Source organism: Schistocerca nitens, chromosome 1 (assembly GCF_023898315.1).
Source record: "Schistocerca nitens isolate TAMUIC-IGC-003100 chromosome 1, iqSchNite1.1, whole genome shotgun sequence".
Taxonomy (NCBI): Eukaryota; Metazoa; Arthropoda; class Insecta; order Orthoptera; family Acrididae; genus Schistocerca; species Schistocerca nitens.
Genome location: NC_064614.1, coordinates 208,618,696 through 208,639,672, shown reverse-complemented (window position 1 = coordinate 208,639,672; position 20,977 = coordinate 208,618,696). Strand labels below are relative to the sequence as shown.

General features: G+C 42.5%; 1 protein-coding gene across 1 annotated transcript in view; it reads left to right on the top strand.

Moving 5' to 3' along the window:
* The window catches only part of LOC126245965 (receptor-type guanylate cyclase Gyc76C-like), a 228,709-nt gene that overhangs the window by 114,749 nt on the left and 92,983 nt on the right, over nucleotides 1-20,977 (top strand). Inside the window, exon 2 of the mRNA XM_049948359.1 lies at nucleotides 13,973-14,038. Coding sequence (XP_049804316.1) covers nucleotides 13,973-14,038 — 66 coding nt within the window. The remainder of the gene's footprint in view (nucleotides 1-13,972; nucleotides 14,039-20,977) is intronic.

Below are 20,977 nucleotides of genomic sequence, written 5' to 3'. Positions count from 1 at the left end.
CTCTCAGTTTCAAAATACATAGAACCAAAATATTGAACTACGTAGGCAAAGAAAATAAAACTTAGTCCGCCCATAGTTCGCTGCTTCTCTCGAAAAGCGGTAAGTGGTTGAATGATACAAAAAACAGCAGTCGTATTGATTCAAATTTTTTGAAACTATGCTCAAAAATCGTAAACTGGGACCATACCAGTACTTGAGCACTGCGAATAGTCAGTGCCAAAGAGTGAAAACTGAGGTTGAAGAACTCTTGTTTTTCGTGATAATTTGTCCGTTTTCGAGGGCTATAGGTAGACACGGAGCAGATCATCTACTGTACTGCTTATTTTTCTTGTGAATGAATTGCTGTACTTAGTTTATTACAATTACCATAATTTCCTTCTCCTTTTGTTATTTAATAGCAATGTCAGAAAAATCTCTAGTCTAGTAAAGCAAATGAAGCTTTGTACTTCATTGTTACGTCCCTTTAAAAATATTTCCAGACTAGGATTGGTGCCATTCTGCAGTACAACAACTGTCTAGCAACGATAGCGAGGAACTTCCGCATATACATTGCACTTAAACGCCTTTACAGCCACCATACACAATAGGTGCATTATTGTCCCAGCGGTGCTACTTCAATTCTTAGCCGGCCGTAGTGGCCGAGCGGTTCTAGGCGCTACAGTCTGGAACCGAGCGACCGCTACGGCAGCAGGTTCGAATCTTGCCTCGGGCATGGATGTGTGTGATGTCCTTAGGTTAGTTAGGTTTAATTAGTTCTAAGTTCTAGGCGACTGATGACCTCAGAAGTTAAGTCGCATAGTGCTCTGAGCCATTTTTTCAATTCTTATGCCATGTGTTTTTGTTGCTCGTTTCTGTCGCCATCGTAATTAAAATAGCACTGATCACTCTTCCCATTTTCTATAATAGCACAATATTTCAAATAAATGCAAATTTTACGAATAAAAATTACTCCTTCTTCAAAAAAAGGTTTATTAAAAAAAATCAGTACTGCCGCTATGGCTAACTGAAATTTCGTTTTTGTACTGAGTTACTAGTTAAAAAATAAAAAATACAGCTGTTATAATCGGGACCAAACGAATACCGAAAAATGCGTTTTCAGAACTAAAATACTAGTATCGGTTTTAACCGGCCGGCTTTTCTCATCCCTATCGCCAAACTTCTAAATCAACTCATCGAACAATGGCGGCAACGACCATCCAGGTGCCACAAAATTTCGATTCCACGGCTGAATCATTCAGTCTCATTATTCGAGAAATCGTGAGTCTGTTGATTCACTGACTCGCGACTCCTCAGCCCCGCGAATGACTATAATTATTTTAATTTCACTTTGTAATTTTTTCAGAAAACACACTTTTTTGCGTATGTTTCTCAACTTTTTATTATAAGCGACCTACATTTCAGGTTGAGAGACCATTTTCTAGTTTCTTCTGGTGTACTATGACACTAAAGAACATACAGCTGCAAATGAAGTCAAACGGTCTTTACAGAAGACGCATAGCGCGAGGCAAAGTTTATAGCAAGGATCCAATCCGCAAACCGATCGTACTTCAGTCTCTATCAGCTTTTTATATCTCACATTGTGTCGAGGAATTTTAAACTCCTGTTGTATGAAACACAGACCCAACCCGTAGGGTTTTGTGTTTGTGAAACTTTTAGTGCTAGGAAGAAAAGACTTGACTTGTTTTTGAGCGGAAACTCATACGAAAGATCTGTGATCCAGTAAGAGATCACTGGGGTCTGGAGGACCCTGAATAATTGTGAGCTGGGTGAGATCTACAATTGTAGGCCAGATGAGAATCAAACGGCCTGTAGGGGCAGGTACTGTTACTCGAAAGGATGAACTTCGATGGCCTTTGAAATCCATTGATTTTACTCCCTGGAAGAAGACCACTAGATAGACCAAAAAAAGGTGGAGAGCTGGAATTCGTCATGACTTGCTGCAGATCGGCTTAGACGGTGACTGGCAGCAGAAAGCAGAAAATAGAATCCAGTGGAAAAGGAGCCTTGTAGCTGCATGTGAAACTCTGACCGTGATCGCGAAAAGCGAGTAATTACATATATGAAACTAAGCGGCAATTGGAAGTAAGTCGAGATGTAATGATGTATAAAAACGGAAGTAAGTAATTCTATGAGACGCTGATAGTGTAATCTTCAAATTCGATTGCAGATTACAGACCTACTTCCTTAGTACACCATTTTGATAGTTATGACATGAAATGTGCTCGCAATTGCGAATATGGACTGCCATCAGCTGTATGATAGAATGAAGACAGGGAAAATTTGTGACGGACCGATATTCGAACCCGGATTTCCCGCTTATCCGAATTACGGTGCGAAGTTCCTTTGGACATGCATGCGTGTTTATCCGCCGACATCGGGCAAGCGACTTTCAAGTGAAATGTCTCCCCTGCACGGGAATATACGTAACCGATGTACAGGTGCAGGTGTGGATACTTGGTTGGCGACATATCGAAGTTTGGATTGCCATGATTCGTGCTCGGGTAGTCAAATGGTAAAGTGACCGGTCGTCATGAGCGGAAAATCCGGGTTCGAGTCCCAGTCTGACACAAATTTTCAGTGTCGTCATTCTATTATAGAGGTGATGATAGTCCATATTCGCCAACTGCGATTAAATTTCATGTCTTTCATAACGGCTGTAGTCGCCGCAGTGCCTGCTCCTTTGGACGTGAATGCATGTCCGAACGCACTTTGCATATTAATTCGTAATAACACAGGCACTGAAATATCGTATTTTGACACTTACGTATTATCTACATCTACATGGATACTCTGCAAATCACATTCAAGTGCCTAGCAGAGGGTTCATCGAACCACCTTCATAATACTCTATTATTCCAGTCTCGTATAGCGCGTGGAAAGATTGAACACCTGTATCTTTCTGTACGAGCTCTGATTTTCCTTATTTTATCGTGGTGATCGTTTCTCCCTATGTAGGTCGGTGTCAACAAAATATTTTCGCATTCGGAGGAGAAGGTTAGTGATTGGAATTTCGTGATAAGATTCCGTCGCAACGAAAAACGCATTTCTTTTAATGATTTCCAGCCCAAATCCTCAATCATTTCTGTGCGACACTCTCTCCCATATTTCGCGATAATACAAAACGTGCTGCCTTTCTTTGAACTTTTTCGATGTACTCCGTCAGTTCTACAATTTAAACTGGAAGGAACACATAGAAAATGTTGTGGGGAAGGCTAACCAAAGACTGCGTTTTGCGGGAGACTTAGAAAATGCAACAGATCTTCTAAGGAGACTGCCTACACTACTATTGTCCGTTCTCTTTTAGAATACTGCTGCGCGGTGTGGGATCCTTACCAGATAGGACTGACGGAGTACATCGAAAAAGTCCAAAGAAGGGCAGCACGTTTTGTATTATCGCGAAATATGGGAGAGACTGTCACAGAAATGATACAGGATTTGGGCTGGACATCATTAAAAGAAAGGCGTTTCTCGTTGCGACGGAATCTTCTCACGAAATTCCAATCACCAGCTTTCTGCTCCGAGTGCGAAAATATTTTGTTGACACCGACCTACATAGGGAGAAACGATCACCACGATAAAATAAGGGAAATCAGAGCTCGTACGGAAAGATATAGGTGTTCGTTCTTACCGCGCGATATACGAGATTAGGATAAAGAGAATTGTGAAGGTGGTTCGATGAACCCTCTGCCAGATACTTAAATGTAATTTGCAGAGTGTCCATGTAGATGTAGATTCCCCCGATAGAGGATAATTTTTATCTTACTGGTGTAAATGTGCAAATAGATGTGTTACACGAAACAGATCATTAGCTTTAATGCCGCATTTCTGGAACCTTCGTTCTGGAGACGACAGAGCGAACTGGAAAGTTTTGGGACCCACAGCCTCTGAAAATGAGTCCTGTCTCGTCTAGACTTTCCTTATCGCTGACGTTCGGTAACGAATTCACACAGTGCCCCCGTGTTTGCCAACTGGCCTCGAATCTATTACTGCCCCACTCCGGGTGCGTTATGCACGTCACACCCACTCTGGGCAGATAGCAGCGTTTGACCAGCTCTCCCGTCAGAATGCGTTATTGCTCCAGATAACGTATCAGCGATGCGACGGCTGCCCTGGCCACCGCCTGACGCCCGTGGTTAGTATAACAGCACTTCTGCGCGCTAACCACAGGCGTAGCACTTCATAATGCACACTCTGAATTTTCAGAATGAGACTGCATTTTGTCAGGAGCATGCTGAAAGGTACTCCATGACGAGTTCTATCCTCCCATCAAGGTCCATTCCCGTATGGAGGACATAGTGATAGACATCCCTGGGGTTGTGAAGCAGCTGAATGGGTTGAAAATAAATAAATCGCCAGGTCCTGATGTGATTCCAATTCGGTTTTACAGAGACTACTCTACTGCATTGGCTCCTTACTTAGCTTGCATTTATCGCGAATCTCTTGCCCAACGTAAAGTCCCGAGCGACTGGAAAAAAGCGCAGGTGACGCCTGTATATAAGAAGGGTAGGACGGAGCCTCAAAATTACAGACCAATATCCTTAACATTGGTTTGTTGCAGGATTCTCGAACATATTCTCAGTTCGAATATAATGAATTTCCTTGAGACAGAGAAGTTGCTGTCCATGCACCAGCACGGCTTTAGAAAGCATCGCTCCTGCGAAACGCAACTCGCCCTTGTTTCACATGATATCTTGCGAACCATGGATGAAGGGTATCAGACGGATGCCATATTCCTTGACTTCCGGAAAGCGTTTGACTCGGTGCCCCACTGCAGACTCCTAACTAAGGTACGAGCATATGGGATTGGTTCCCAAGTACGTGAGTGGCTCGAAGACTTCTTAAGTAATAGAACCCAGTACGTTGTCCTCGATGGTGAGTGTTCATCGGAGTTGAGGGTATCATCTGGAGTGGCCCAGGGAAGTGTGGTAGGTCCGCTGTTGTTTTCTATCTACATAAATGATCTTTTGGATGTGCGGCTGTTTGCTGATGATGCTGTGGTGTGCGGGAAGGTGTCGTCGTTGAGTGACTGTAGGAGGATACAAGATGACTTGGGCAGGATTTGTGATTGGTGTAAAGAATGGCAGCTAACTCTAAATATAAATAAATGTAAATTAATACAGATGAGTAGGAAAAAGAATCCCGTAATGTTTGAATACTCCATTAGTAGTGTAGCGCTTGACACAGTCACGTCGATTAAATATTTGGGCGTAACATTGCAGAGCGATATGAAGTGGGACAAGCATGTAATGTCAGTTGTGGGGAAGGCGGATAGTCGTCTTCGGTTCATTGGTATAATTTTGGGAAGATGTGGTTCATCTGTAAAGGAGACCGCTTATAAAACACTAATACGACCTATTCTTGAGTACTGCTCGAGCGTTTGGAATCCCTATCAGGTCGTAATGAGGGAGGACATAGAAGCAATTCAGAGGCGGGCTGCTAGATTTGTTACTGGTAGGTTTGATCATCACGCGAGTGTTACGGAAATGCTTCAGGAACTCGGGTGGGAGTCTCTAGAGGAAAGGAAACGCTACTGAGGAAATTTAGAGAACCAGCATTTGAGGCTGACTGCAGTACAATTTTACTGCCGCCAACTTACATTTCGCGGAAAGACCACAAAGATAAGATAAGAGAGATTAGGGCTCCTACAGAGGCGTATAGGCAGTCATTTTTCCCTCGTTCTGTTTGGGAGTGGAACAGGGAGAGAAGGTGCTAGTTGTGGTACGAGGTACCCTCCGCCACGCACCGTATGGTGGATTGGGGAGTATGTATGTAGATGTAGATACAGATCAAGCAAGCGCTAAATTTCTATTGAGCTCAGTGCCAGTGGGTAGCTAGCATACGGGGTGTCCCAGGAGTAATGGTCAGTATTCAGGGATATGACAGGAATGACCATTCGATGTAAAAGAGTCTAGTAAATACGGGCTCTAAAATGCATATCTTAACAGCTACGAGCACTTCGTCATTGTCGATGTGAAACAAATCTCTTCTATTACAGGCTGTTTGCTTTCCATATTTTGGGAGGGGTTAGTAAGGACCAAAACAAGGAAAAAATGTCGAGTAAACATGGGCACTAAATGGATACCTTAAGAGCTACTAGCACGTGTTCATTCTTTTGCTAAACAAGTGCTCCTAGTTCTTAAGGTAAACATTTTAGAGTTCATGTGAACTCGACAGTTCTTTTTTGTTTTGTTTTGGCCAACACGACCTTCTCCCAAAATATGCAAAGCAAAGAGCTTGCAGTAGAAAAGACACATTTCGCAGCATCAAAGATGACCAAGTGCTCAAAACTCTAAGTTATGCATTTTAGAGCCACTGTTTGCTAGATTTCTTTGCTTTGACTGATCTTTCGCGTCACATCCCTGAATATTGACCACTCCTCCTGGGACATCCTGTATACTCTTCATTCGTTCCTCTCGTGCTTCGCATGTCAAAAATATTAATTATCTGCAATAAATTTCTGTGGACACGCCTTCACTGTATTATAGCCAGGCTGACTTCTGCTGACCTGCGATGTGTGCAACAACGTTGCAGGATAATAGTTACTCTGCTAGTAGTAATCGTAGCCTTTTATGGGGATACTAGCGAACCAAGCAATCTTTCGCTATTGCTAAGTATGTTTGGGTATTGGATATACGTCCTAATCTTTTTGTCCTCACCTCTCTCTGTCCGTCTCGTCCTCTCCCCCCTCTCTCTCCACCTCTTGCCACCCTTTCTCTTCCGTCTCTTTCTTCACCCTCTGTACGTCCGTTTCCTGTCCCCCTCTCAGTCCACCTCCTCTTCCCCCTCCTTCTGACCTAGGGCCTTGTTGACGGTTATTGGAATTTCAGATTCCACAATAGCTTTTACTCATAAGCCGATAAGCTAAAAATACAACTTCCCTGTTGTCTGTCAAAACCGGCTGTAACAACAAAAACAGAACTGCACATTTTCACAACAGAACACAGCACAGCATTTTCTTTCTTGCAGTCAATTTCAAGAGAAAACCTGTACATTTTTGTTTAAAACATATATAGCTTATGTTCATCTGAATGTTTATTAGTGCGCTGTTTAAGAAACCGAAATTAATCGGTCCGAAACTTTTCGAGATTTTTGCACACAACGCTTCCATGTATCATGTGTTATATAAAGCAAATCGGTCAAATACTTTCCGAGATATTTGGTAACAACATTTTTCCCTTTCGACATTAAATATATATTTTTATATTATATATATTAAAATATATATAGCCTGTGTCTGTCCGAAAGTTCATTAGAGCGTCCTCTAAATTAATGTGTAGTAAATCGGTCAAAATATTTGTGAAGTTTTTGGTAATAATTTTTCTCCTTTATGTATTACATACATATTTATATATTATACATATTAACGAAAGATATAACCTATGTCCTTCAATGTTCATTAGTGTATCGTGTAAAAATTTGAAGTAAATTGGGCAAGAACTTTTTTAAATTTTTTCATAACGACGTCCCTATTATATATTAAGTATATATTTATATTATATGTATATATTAAATATTAGATATATTTTAAAAATATACATTCAGTGTCCGTCTACATGTTTATCAGAGTATCATGCAAAAATCTTAAGACAGTTAGCCACGCACTTTCCGAGATTTTTGGTAACAACATTAAACAACGACTTGTCTTTTTATAGCATTATAAATTGGACTTGTCATGGTATTATCGTTTAAGAACAAAAAAGATGTTGTACAGGCACTTGAATACTTCCAGGTGTGGTTTGATAAGGATGATACAGGTGTGAACTTATAGTAGGAATCATCCATTTGCCTGAAGTAATTTGGGAAAACCACGGAAAGTCTAAATATCTTCGCATTTGAAACTTCCTGGCAGATTAAAACTGTGTGCCAGACCGAGACTCGAACTCGGAACCTTTGCTTTTCGCGGGCAAGTGCTCTACCAACTGAGCTACCCAAGCAAGACTCACGCCCCCTCCTCGCAGCTTTACTAACGCCAGTATCTCGCCTCCTACTTTCCAAAGTTTTGTACTGGCGGAAGTAAAGCTGTGAAGAGGGGGCGTGATTCTTGCTTGGATAGCTCAGTTGGTAGGCAGTATCTCGCCTCCTACTTTCCAAAGTTTTGTACTGGCGGAAGTAAAGCTGTGAGGAGGGGGCGTGATTCTTGCTTGGATAGCTCAGTTGGTAGAGCACTTGCCCGCGAAAACCAAAGGTCTCGAGTCTCGGTCCGGCACACAGTTTTAATCTGCCAGAAAGTTTCATATCAGCGCACACTCCGCTGCAGAGTGAAAATCTCATCTTTCCATTTGCTTGCGTGAAACATGGAGTCATCACCCCTTTGTTATAAGAGAGATATCGAACTTTGAAGAACGATAAGGTGTTAGGATTATCCATAACAGAAAACTGAAATCGGGTGTCCAGGGGAAAAAAAAAATATTGTAGGGCGGCAGTGTGGTCTGAAACAGAAGATGTTTCGTTGGCTGGAGATCTTTTATTATTGTTATTTAGTTATGTTACATTTTTTACCAACCCCCACCCCCTCTCTTTGCACTGTATAAGTAATCTTTCGCAGTATAGAATGTATTGCTAACAGGTAATTTTTAACTGCCTTCATAATAAATGTGTTTTAGTAATGTCTTTTATCTTCTTAGGCAGTTTACTTTTCAATTTTATTCCTTGGTAGACAATGTTATTTTGAATTTTATGTTTACTCTGTCTTGGTACCTGTAAATTCAGTCTAGTTCTTGTTCCACGGTCATGGACAGAGCTGTTTGTGCAGAGTTATTAAGGTTTTTTTCTGTGCATAATTGGTTGGTAAATGTACTCAGAAAGTGTGGTAAAAATCCCCAATGTTTTGAATATATCCTTAAATTAAGCCTTTTAACTATTTTAGTTATTATTCTTAAGGAGCTTTTCTGTAGTTTGAAAATTGTGTTCGTTTTGTGCCTTAGTTTCGTAGATAATAATTTCATAGATAAGAACTGAGTGTACACATGGGTAGCAGATTTCGATTTATTGGTAGAATACTTGGGGAACGAGATCAGTTTACAAAGAGATTGCTTACAAATCATTCGTGCGACTCGTCCTAGAAGTTTGATCGAGTGTCTGGGACTCCTACCAGATAGAACTACCAGGAGATATTGAACGTATACAGAGAAGGACAGCACGAATGGCCAAAGGTTTGTTCGGCCCGCGGGAGATAGTCACAGAGATGTTGAAAGAATTGATCTGGCAGACTGTTGAAAATAGGCGTAAATCAGCCAAAGAAAGATTACTTACAATGTTTCATGCATCGTCTTTAAATAATGCCTCTAGGAATGTACCAAGCCCACTACATATACGTCCCATAGGGATCATCAAGACAAGATTAGATTAACTACATCACGCACAGAGGCATTTAAACATTCTTTCCACGCTCCATACGTGAATGGAACAAAAAGTCCTAATAACTGGTAGAATAGGACTACGCTCTGCCATGCGCTTCACAATGGTTTGCAGAGTATGGATGTTGATGTAGATAGTATGTAACTAAAAGACACTGGCTGTTACACATGGGCGATAAGACTCTAAGGGCATAATATGGTGATGACAATCAGTTTGCAAGTATCTCTGTATGTTCGAGCACTTCAATTAATAATAAATATTCGTTCATAGAAATTTTGTTTGTTTCGCTGTCAATAGAAGTAGCATCTACACTTAATTTAACCGTACGATTTACCCTCTTCGATTTGACATTCGTGGTAATTTTTGTGTACTTTGATTGATGCCCGAGTAGTTGAAGTGCTAGTTAACTATGAGTCCGCCAGCGTGATTTCGCAGTATCCTCAACTCTTCCAGCATGAAGTCGTCAGCGAGATCCATTTCAGAAGAAGGCGTGATTTATTTCGTGGATTCCTTGATTTTTATTTACGTTCAGGCGGAATGTGGGTGAATGATGAGTATGGCGATGAGGTGTTTTGTTCTTCGGAAATGATGGTGGAACTATTCGGTAGCAAGGGTAAGTGGAATGCAGAGCATTACGTAGATTCTTTCATAGTGTACAGTATGTCCCGGACCTTTGGGGCAAGCTTTAAACAGACGGTAGATAATTCTAAACAAAGTATGCTGAGATAATTAACCAATTTCCGAGCATACTGCACACTACTTTTGATTAGCGGGCTGTATCTGTGGTAGAGTGCCGCAACTTACCACGATTTTAGCGAAGGTAGATGTGGAAATTCTTCGTCTTTATGGTCTTACATGGCCTTGACTCTTGTTACAGTGTTCCATATCGATAGTCACCTAACGACGTGCTCTCGGCCGAGAAACATTAAGAAGGTAGCAATGAACCGCAGTGGAAATCTACAAAGTTAAAGTTAGTAAACCACTAATTTTTCCCTCGGCTCCTCGTATATTTCGCGACTTCCCTTACGGTACTGGGTGACGACAGGGAAGGTATTCGTCTGTTCCATATCAAGAGCACATCTGCATCTGAGATATTATTTAGCTTTTCTCGATAGAGCCGGATAGAAGCTAGGACGACCTTGTACGAAACACCACACTTGGTATGTCGCAATTCTGACAGTCTAATTTTCGAGCACGTCAGCTGATTTCTTTTTTCTTTTATTGAATCTTCTCGTGGATCATAATACTCACTGTTAATTTTACCTTCAACACGTGGTTCGAATTCCATTTTAAACTTAAGGTCCCCTTCCCCTGATTGGGTAATTGTGGTAGATTAGGGCCTCTGAAGTCGCGGAAGTGACTTCCAATAGAAAGACTTGCAACAGGCCGCTGAGCCCCATGACATTATTTTATATATATATTGAGAGGCACCCACATGCCTTGCTCATACTGTGGCATCAAGCAGTCAGGCCTGCAAGATGAGTGGTCTGCCAAGCGAGTGGACTCATTCTTATTTATCGAGTAACATGAACTCTAGTACTCACAATTAAGTTACAAATTATCCTCCTGTATGAATATTACGCAACGGATAGCGCACATCTGACTGTTAGTAATTTACACAACTCTGACTGTTCACTACGCACTGGCAATACCACATTTTCTTTCTCATTCAACGGCTTTGAACAACACGTGGCCATCGCACTGAATATGAATGGCGCACACATTATAAATTCTGGGTATCATGACAACATACTATTCGAAGGAAAAGGCCACCAATCTTTTTCTTTTCACTATCTTATTTATTCCGATAAATTCTATAACCTAAACACACAAATTCTATAACCTATAACAATAACACATGAGAAATTCCGCCCAGTGGGCATGGCTTTACATTGGTGATTCTCTATCTTATGGTCTCGTAATTATTTAACGCTACAGTGCACTTTCTGGATAGGATGGTGGATCTTTTGCTATATCTCACACTTCGACTCTCACAACCATCATCACGAAACTTTCCTCCAGACCGAGCGGTACAAAAGGAACATGCATACCCACTACCTCTGAAACTACCTTGCTACTCTCCCATGCAAACCACACATACTTAAATTACATGACATACACCACACTGCAACATGGAATACAACACAAGGAATAGTCACAACATTATCACTTTCAGCTTTCCCAGTTCAATTAGTATTCATCCCAGTTTCACACGACACTGCCCCACTTCGTAACTTTTCTCTCCTACTACGAACTCTGGAGGATATAGGCACGTCTTCCTGTGCAATGCAAGCCAAGTGGCGTTGCTGGATAGACGGCTGACTCACCTTGCTTCTCTCTCAGAGTATCATAGTTTGAATCAAGCGTCACACGGAAACATAACACGCAAAGTAATATTAAGAGCATATTCATCACACACGCGAGTCCTCAACTGATACCATGGACGAGTACTTCTCTTTATCCTTTGTCTCATACACAGATTGAGACTCACACAGTACTCACCACGTGGAAGTACTCGTCTCTAATTTCAAGTCCTGCACACGCCATTTCTTAAATATTTCAACTTATAGTACACACGCTAGTAATTCAGCTTAACTTAAGCACACGGAAGTATTTCAACTTATTGCTACACGTGGTTTCATTGTGACCGTTGGTCACTTCCGAAGATTACTACGATCCCATTAATATTACCTGCCTGACATTTAATTCTCCCCACAAAAGTTCCTGAAATAGAGAAATTATTATTTCAAACTACTCTTAAGTATTCCACATGCATACCATGTCTCCACTCTTTTGTCTATACGGAGCACAACTAAGACAGGTCTTACCAACACTAGATCAAGCGGCAGAGTGCTGAAACATGGCCGTTCTTCAGGTTCTCTCGCACCTCTGCCGAAGTGGGGGAGCACCTTGCTACCGTATTGGTCAGCCACATTTCAGGCACTCAAAGCTCAGGTAAATTTCATCTCTTTGGTCCCACCAAAGGTGACCCAAGTACCGTCTCAAAGATGATCATATATTCACATTCACTATCTGCAGTTAGCAGACGACCATAAATTCATTCATTTCACAGATCTCACCAAACTGGATGTAGGGATTTATTTTGTGGGAGTGCACATGTGATCAATTAAATAAATAAATTGTCATTCTTTCCCACACTGGTATCCGGCTTTGCTGTATTAATTGAAATTGAGTTATTATTAGAAAAAATATATTGTTCTGACAAGAAGAACGAAGAATGTTGTACCTATTTTCAATGTCGGGCGGTACTGTACCCTTTATATATATATATATATATAAAGCACCGATCGAGGTATCTCACAGTCCGTACCTGCCTGCCGTATGGGTAAATCCGGATCTGGCGACGATGTTTGGTACTTTAGATTTTTTAAACTTTTTTTTTTACTTTTGGGTCATCAGTCTTCTGACTGGTTTCATGCGGCCCGCCACGGATTCCTCTTCCTCTCAGAGCAGCACTACGTCCTCAATTATTTGCTGGATGTATTCCAACCTCTGTCTTCCTCTCCAGTTTTTGCCCTCTACAGCTCCTTCTAGTACCATGAAAGTCATTCCCTGATGTCTTAAGATATGACCTTTCTCCGTGTCGATGTTTTCCACATATTCCTTTCCTCTCCGATTCTGCGCAGGACATTCTCATTCCTCACCTCATCAGTGCACCTAATTTTCAACACTCGCCTGTAGCACTACATCTCAAATGCTTCGATTCTCTTCTGTTCCGGTTTTCCCACAGTCCAAGTTTCACTCACATACAATGCTGTGCTTCAGACGTACATTATCAGAAATTATTTCCTTAAATTAAGGCTTATGTTTGATACTAGTAGATTTTTCTTGGCCCGGAATGCCCTTTTTGCCAGTGCTAGTCTGCTTTTGATGTCCTCCTTGCTCCGTCCGTCATTGATTGTTTCGCTGCCTAGGTAGCCGAATTCCTTAACTTCATCTACTTCTTGACCATCAATCCTGATGTTAAGTTTCTCGCTGTTCTCATTTCTGCTACTTCTCATTACTTTCGTCTTTCTTCTATGTATTTACTTTCAATCCATATTCTCTACTCATTACACTATTCATTCCATTCAGCATATCATGTAATTCTTCACTTTCACTCAGGATAGCAATGTCATCGGCGATTCGTATCATTGATATTCTTCCACCTTGAATTTTAATTCCGCTCCTGAACCCTTCTTTTATGTCCATCATTGCTTCTTTGATGTACAAGTTGAAAAGTAAGGGCGAAAGACTACATCCCTGTCGTACATCCTTTTTAATCCGAGCACTTCGTTCTTGGTCGTCCACTCTTATTATTCGTTCTTGGCTCTTGTACACAATTTATATTACCCATCTCTCCCTATAGTTTACCCCCATTTTTCTCAGAATTTAGAACATCTTGCAACATTTTACATTGTGGAACGCTTTTTCCAGGTCGACAAATCTTATGAACGTGTCTTGATTTTTTTTAGTCTTGCTTCCATCATCAGGATAGATACAACACCTTTTTTACCGTTATCAGTTGCATAAACGTCTTCCTCTGTATTAGAGTCAAGATTTTAAAATACAATGCATTGCTTTACGCTAACGAGACGTTCTCTGTCTGTTTCAGAAATGTTCTGAGGAGGCGGCATCCAAGGTACCCACCTTCGCTCGGACGGAACCACCAGATACTCAGGTAGGTACCAAAAGAAGACACATTTCAAAGAGTTCGGGTACAGCGACATGAATGTCAGTCCTGCGTTTTATATGCATTAACTACAGTGCCGAGTATCTATTATTGAATGGCAGAGGTAGAAATCCCCGTAGTGCTCCTCTGAAGCTTTTTAAGAATCAATTAAACGCTGAAGCCTCATAAGTAAGCCATAGCAGAAGATCTTACTCGCTGGCGCAAATCTACTTTAGCTCCTTTTATACATTTTGAGCAGGAACATCGAAGATTTGAAATGTCAGAGACGCAAACTTCGCCATGCCTAGATAGGCCCCTCACTCCTATAGTGTGTAACCTATGTGGCCGCATCTTTCGTGCTAGGATTGATCTGCCAAGCCATCAGAGGCATCTGCGCGTCTGAACTGCGAAATACGGGAGGAAGAGTGAGAACTGGGCTACGAGTATCAGCCGACGTCGAAACGGTTAAACGGGTCACACAGAGTTACTGGTTCAAATGGCTCTGAGCACTATGGGACTTAACTTCCGAGGTCATCAGCCCCTAGAACTTACAAGGGAACCTCCTCATCGCACCCCCCCCCCCCCCCCTCAGATTTAGTTATAAGTTGGCACAGTGGATAGGCCTTGAAAAACTGAACACAGATCATTCGAGAAAACAGGAAGAAGTTGTATTGAACTATGAAAAAAAATCAGCAAAATATACAACTGAGTAGTCCATGCGCAAGATATGCAACATCAAGGACAGAGTGAGCTCAGGAGCGCCGTGGTCCCGTGGTTAGAGTGAGCAGCTGTGGAATGAGAGGTCCTTGGTTTGAGTCTTACCTCGAGTGAAAAGTTTAATTTTTTATTTTCTGACTATTATCAAAGTTCAGGCACTCACACATAATCAACTTCGCTCTCCAAAATTCCAGGACATGTTCAGATTTGCTTGGATATATGTAGGATTTGACGGTCTACACACGGAAAAATTTGAAAACTTTAAAAACATATGTTTTGGCAGAGCACAGGGAAAACTGTGCGACTGTGAAACTGTTGCATTCATTTGTTGCAGTTTATGGGGTGGGTCGACAACATATTCCTGTAATGCCGTCACCAGTGTCGTATAGAATATATCAGACGTATTTTCCTGTGGAGGTATCGGTTGACCTATGACCTTGCGATCAAATGTTTTCGGTTCCCATTGGAGAGGCACGGATTTTCGTCTACTAATCGCACGGTTTTGCGGTGCGGTCGCAAAACACAGACACTAAACTTATTACAGTGAACAGAGACGTCAATGAACGAACGGACAGATCACAACTTTGCGAAAATAAAGAAAGTAAACTTTTCACTCGAGGGAAGACTTGAAACAAGGACCTCTCGTTCCGTAGCTGCCCACGCCAGCTGCTCACGCTAACCACGGAACCTCGGCGATCCTGAGCTCACACTATCCTTGATGTTGCCTGTCTTGCGCATGGACTACTCAGTTTGTATATTTTGCTTATTTTTTTCATAGTTCCACACAACTTCTTCCTGTTTTCTCGATTGATTTGTGTTCAGTTTTTCAAGGCCTACCCACTGTGCCAACTTATAACTAAATCTGAGGGGGGTGCGATGGGGAGGTTCCCTTGTTAGAACTACTTAAACCTAACTAACCTAAGGACATCACACACATCCATGGCCGAGGCAGGATTCGAACCTGCGACCGTCCTACTTAAAGGTTCTCTAACTAAAGGTTTCTAGGAATTTTCAGTATTTCGTTTAATTACTGACCAAATTGCAATGCTGTCATTATCTACTCATTAGTCGGCAGCTCGTGGTCTTGCGGTAGCGTTATCGCTTCCTGCGCACGGGGTCCCGGGTTCGATTCCCGGCGGGGTCGGGGATTTTCCCTGCCTCGAGATGAATGAGTGTTGTATTCTCTTCATCATCATCATCATCATTCATCCCCATTCCGGTCGGAGGAATGCAATGGCAAACCACCTCCGCTACGACCTTGCCTAGTCGGCGGTGCGGGTCTCCCGCTGTGTTCCCTACGCGCCTCGGAGTATGGGACCTTATCATCATAATCATCATCATCTACTCATTAAGAGGTACAGTATTAGGTTAAAGGTTTAACACATTACACTGAGGTGACAAAGTCATAGGATAGCTATATGCACATATACAAATGGCGGTAGTATCGCGAAGTATAAAAGGGCAGTGCATAGGCAGAGGCCAGTGGATTCATTCGAAAAGGTGTCCGACGTGAATATAGTCGCACAACGGGAATTAACAGACTTTGAACGCGGAATGGTAGATAGAGATAGACGCATGGAACATTGTATTTCGGGAGTCGTTTGGGAATTCAATATTCTGCGATCCGGAGGGTAAAGAGAGTGCCGAGAATACCAAATTTTAGGCATTACCTCTCACCACGGACGACGCGGTGGCCAGCGGCCTTCACTTAACGACCGAGAGCAGCGGCGATTGCGTAGAGTTGCCAGTGCTAACAGACAAGCAACAGTGCTTGAAATTGATGTGGGACGTACGACGAACGTATCCGTTAGGACAGTCCGGCGAAAGTTGCTGTTAATGGGCTATGGCAGCAGATGGCTGACGCTAGTGGCTTTGCTGATAGCACGACATCGCCTGAAGCACCTCTGCTAGTCTCTAGAAGACTGGAGAACCGTGGCTTGGTCGGATGAGTCACGATTTCACGTGATAAGAAGTGATGTTAGGGTTCGAGTGTGGCGCAGACGCCACGAAGCCATGGACCCAAACTGTCAACAAGGCTCTGTGCAAACATTGTGGCTCCATAATGGTGTGAGCTGTGTTTGCATGGAATGGATTGGATCCTCTGGTCCAACTGAACCAATCATTGATTGGATTTGGTTATGTTTGACTAATAGGAGACTATTTGCTGCACTTCATGGACTTTATGTTCCCAAATTACGATGGAATTTGTATGGATGACAATGCGCCGTGTCACCAGGCCACAATTGTTCGCGATTGGTTTGAATAACTCTCTTATCAGTTGGAGCGAATGATTTGGCCTTCCAGCTCACCCTACACGAGGCCCGTCGAGCATTTGTGAAAAATAAACGAAAAGACAGTTTGTGCACAAAATTCTACATTGGCAACATTTTCGCAATTATGGACGGCAGTAGAGGCACCATGGTTCGATATTTCTGCTGGTGACTTCCAACGAGTTGTTGAGTCCACGCCACGTAGAGTTGCTGCACTACGCCGGGCTATGAGAAGGTAGCCCATGACTACTGTCATCTTAGTGTACTACAGTTACAAACTGTGTATATTTTTCCTCTCGCAAATTACGCATACTATTTTCACCCTGTTATTTGAGAACGAGTGCACTTACCGAATTCCAACAAACGTTACACATTATTTCAAACACATTCGAAACTTTTTCTCGATGACGTCCCGCCCACCCCCCACCCCCAAAAAATAATGAAAGGGAAAAAAGTTGATCGCTTACTGCACCACTGGCCATTAAAATTGCTACACCAAGATGAAATGCAGATAATAAACGGGTATTCATTGGACAAATATATTATGCTAGAACTGGCATGTGATTACATTTTCACGCAATTTTGGTGCATAGATCCTGAGAAATCAGTACCCAGAACAACCACCTCTGGCCGTAATAACGGACTTGATACGCCTGAGCATTGAGTCAAACAGAGCTTGGATGGCGTGTTCAGGTACAGCTGCCCATGCAGCTTCAATACGATACCACAGTTCAAGAGTAGTGACTGGCGTATTGTGACGAGCCAGTTGCTCGGCCACCATTGACCAGACGTTTTCAGTTGGTGAGAGATCTTGAGAATGTGCTGGCCAGGGAAGCAGTCAAACATTTTCTGTATCCAGAGAGGCCCGTACAGGAGCTGCAACATGCGGTCGTGCATTATCCTGCTGAAATGTAGGGTTTCGCAGGGATCGAATGAAGGGTAGAGCTACGGGTCGTAACACATCTGAAATGTAACGTCCACTGTTCAAAGTGCCTTCAATGCGAACAAGAGGTGACCGATACGTGTAACCAATGGCACCCCATACCATCACGCCGGGTGATACGCCAGTATAGCGATGATGAATACACGCTTCCAATGTGCGTTCACCGTGATGTCGCCAAACACGGATGCGACCATCATGATGCTGTAAACAGAATCTGGATTCATCCGAAAAAATGACGTTTTGCCATTCGTGCACCCACGTTCGTCGTTGAGTACACCATCGCAGGCGCTCCTGTCTGTGATGTAGCGTCAAGCGTAACCGCAGCCATGGTCTCCGAGCTGATAGTCCGTGCTGCTGCAAACGTCGTTGAACTGTTCGTGCAGATGGTGGTTGTCTTGCAAACGTCCCCATCTGTTGACTCAGGGATCGAGACGTGGCTGCACGATCCGTTACAGCCATGCGGATAAGATGCCTGTCATCTCGACTGCTAGTGATACGAGGCCGTTGGATCCAGCACGGCGTCCCGTATTACCCTCCTGAACCCACTGATTCCATATTCTGCTAACAGTCATTGGATCTCGACCAACGCGAGCAGCAATGTCGCGATACGATAAACCGCAATCGCGATAGGCTACAATTCGACATTTATCAAAGTCGGAGACGTGATGGTACGTATTTCTCCTCCTTACACGAGGCATCACAGCAACGTTTCACCAGGCAACGCCGGTCAACTGCTGTTTGTGTATGAGAAATCGGTTGGAAACTTTCCTCGTGTGAGCACGTTGTAGGTGTCGCCACCGGCGCCAACCTTGTGTGAATGCTCTGAAAAGCTAATCATTTGCATATCACAGCATCTTCTTCCTGTCGGTTAAATTTCGCGTCTGTAGCACGTCATCTTCGCGGTGTAGCATTTTTAATGGCCAGTAGTGTATATTTTCGCCCTTCATGCAGCAAAACTTGACCAACAGGCAAAACATTTAATTTATTTCTTCTTTATTCTATTCGCAGTAAGTTTTGTAGTTTTCACACAAGCCACTGAATGAATGCATTGGCCAAATTATATCATTGCAAGACACATAGTTAAGGAGGTAAGTTGTCATAAGAGTTTAATAAATCGGGGGGTGGGGGAAGTGTTTGTTGGTAGAGGAAGAAATAAGCTTAGCTCCATGACCCATAGACAGATCCTCTAATTGGTAGCCCAGATGACAAGATAAAGCAAGCGCATAGTTTGTTCTTGTTGCCATTATCGACGCCGCTCTGAATTGTTTACATCCGGTAACAGCTTGTGACGAAGGCTCGAAAACGTGAAATTTGTGTTGACTGTGCTAAGTAAACTGCCCCAAAATAAATTTTCGGAACACATTTACGACTAGCATGGTTTGTATCTTTTTCTTTTCGAAAACCAATTTCTCAACAGTATTTTGACCACATGAAATCACAATGGGCAGCCACCAGTGTAATGGAAGTAAGAGTAAGCGTGCATTAGATTTAATTTTTATTGGTCCCAGAAATCGTGCTGTGTTAGTACACGTAGTTATAGGACATGGGGCATTCAGCCATATAAAATACACACGCTGTTAATAAATAGTCATCAGTTTAAAAGTGTATGTTTCTACATATAGCCACCAGATACAGATTATTATGTGATACACGTATACACTAATTGCATTAGATTGTCGTATTTGCAAATAAGTAACAACAAAGAACCAACATAATGACTGAGGCTTCCGTGGCCGATTGTTGACAAACTGGCTGTTGGCTTCTGTCCCGGGTTCTCCGACTGATGTTTGATGATTTTTTTTAATGTTTCCCCCAGTCCACCGTCAGCAGTGGCGAGTGAAACTTTGTCCAGTGCCAGCCACATTGACTGATAGACCCGAAGCAGAAGCCAACAGGTAGTGTGTCAAAAAACCAACAGTTGCGCCTGTCAAATGAGACAAGAAAGCAGGCGAAAATTAGAAATACGAGGGTGGTTTGGTAAAGTCGATAAATTTCCATGAAAGAGTGGAACATTTCTGTTGCGTCTTCATGGTTGATAAGCTTGATTATTGCAAGGACCGTATAAAGAATTTCAACTATGTACAGTTCATTGTTGACAGTCGTCTGATTGATCAGAGCGCCGACTGCGACTAAATGGTGGAAACCGAGTTTGCTGCTGTTGTTAAAACTTTTTATTTTAAGTGTTGGACTACCGCACGAATCAAAACAGAATTGGATGAAGTTCACGCGGACTCTGCACCATCACTGGCTGCCATTCACTTTTGGATTAATGAATTTAAATGTGGTTGGATAAGCACCGAAGACGAAACGTGCTCCAGCCGTCCAGTTAAGGTCACTTCAAAGTAAACCAATGACAAAGTCCTTATATTGTAATGCAGGACCGCTGAGTAAAAATACCTCAGATTGCTGAGACTGTAGGCATCTTAACTGACAGAGTGCATAAAATCCGCACGGAAAATTGTCTTTGAAGATGCTACGTGCAAGCTGGGTGCTACGATTGCTCATAGCCGACCAAAAGCGCATCTGGCACGCCATTTGCAACACAATGTCTGGCGATGTGTAATCGCAATCCGCAAGACTTTTTGCTCCGATTTGTGACTTGATGAAATATGGCTCCATTATTACACAATAGAGTCAAAACGGGTGTCAAAACAATAGACAAAGGCTGGTGTAAGTACACAGAAGGAGGCAAAGACCATTTAGTCAACTGGTTAGCTGATGATCAGCGTTTTTTGGAGTTCCCAGGAATAATCCTCATAGTTAACTGGAAAAAGGCAGAACTATAAATAGGCCCTATTATACTTCATAGTTAGATCGACTGAAACTTGCGTTGGGTAAAAACGACCAAGGTTGGCACACAAAAATGTGCTCTTTCATCAGGGTAATGCAGCATCCCACACATTAGCGACAACAATGACGAAAGTGCTTGAAATGGACTTTGAATTGGTTCCTCTTCCATTTTATTCACCAGGCTTCTCCCTGTTCCCTAACTTGAAACTGTGGCTTGGTTGGAAGAAA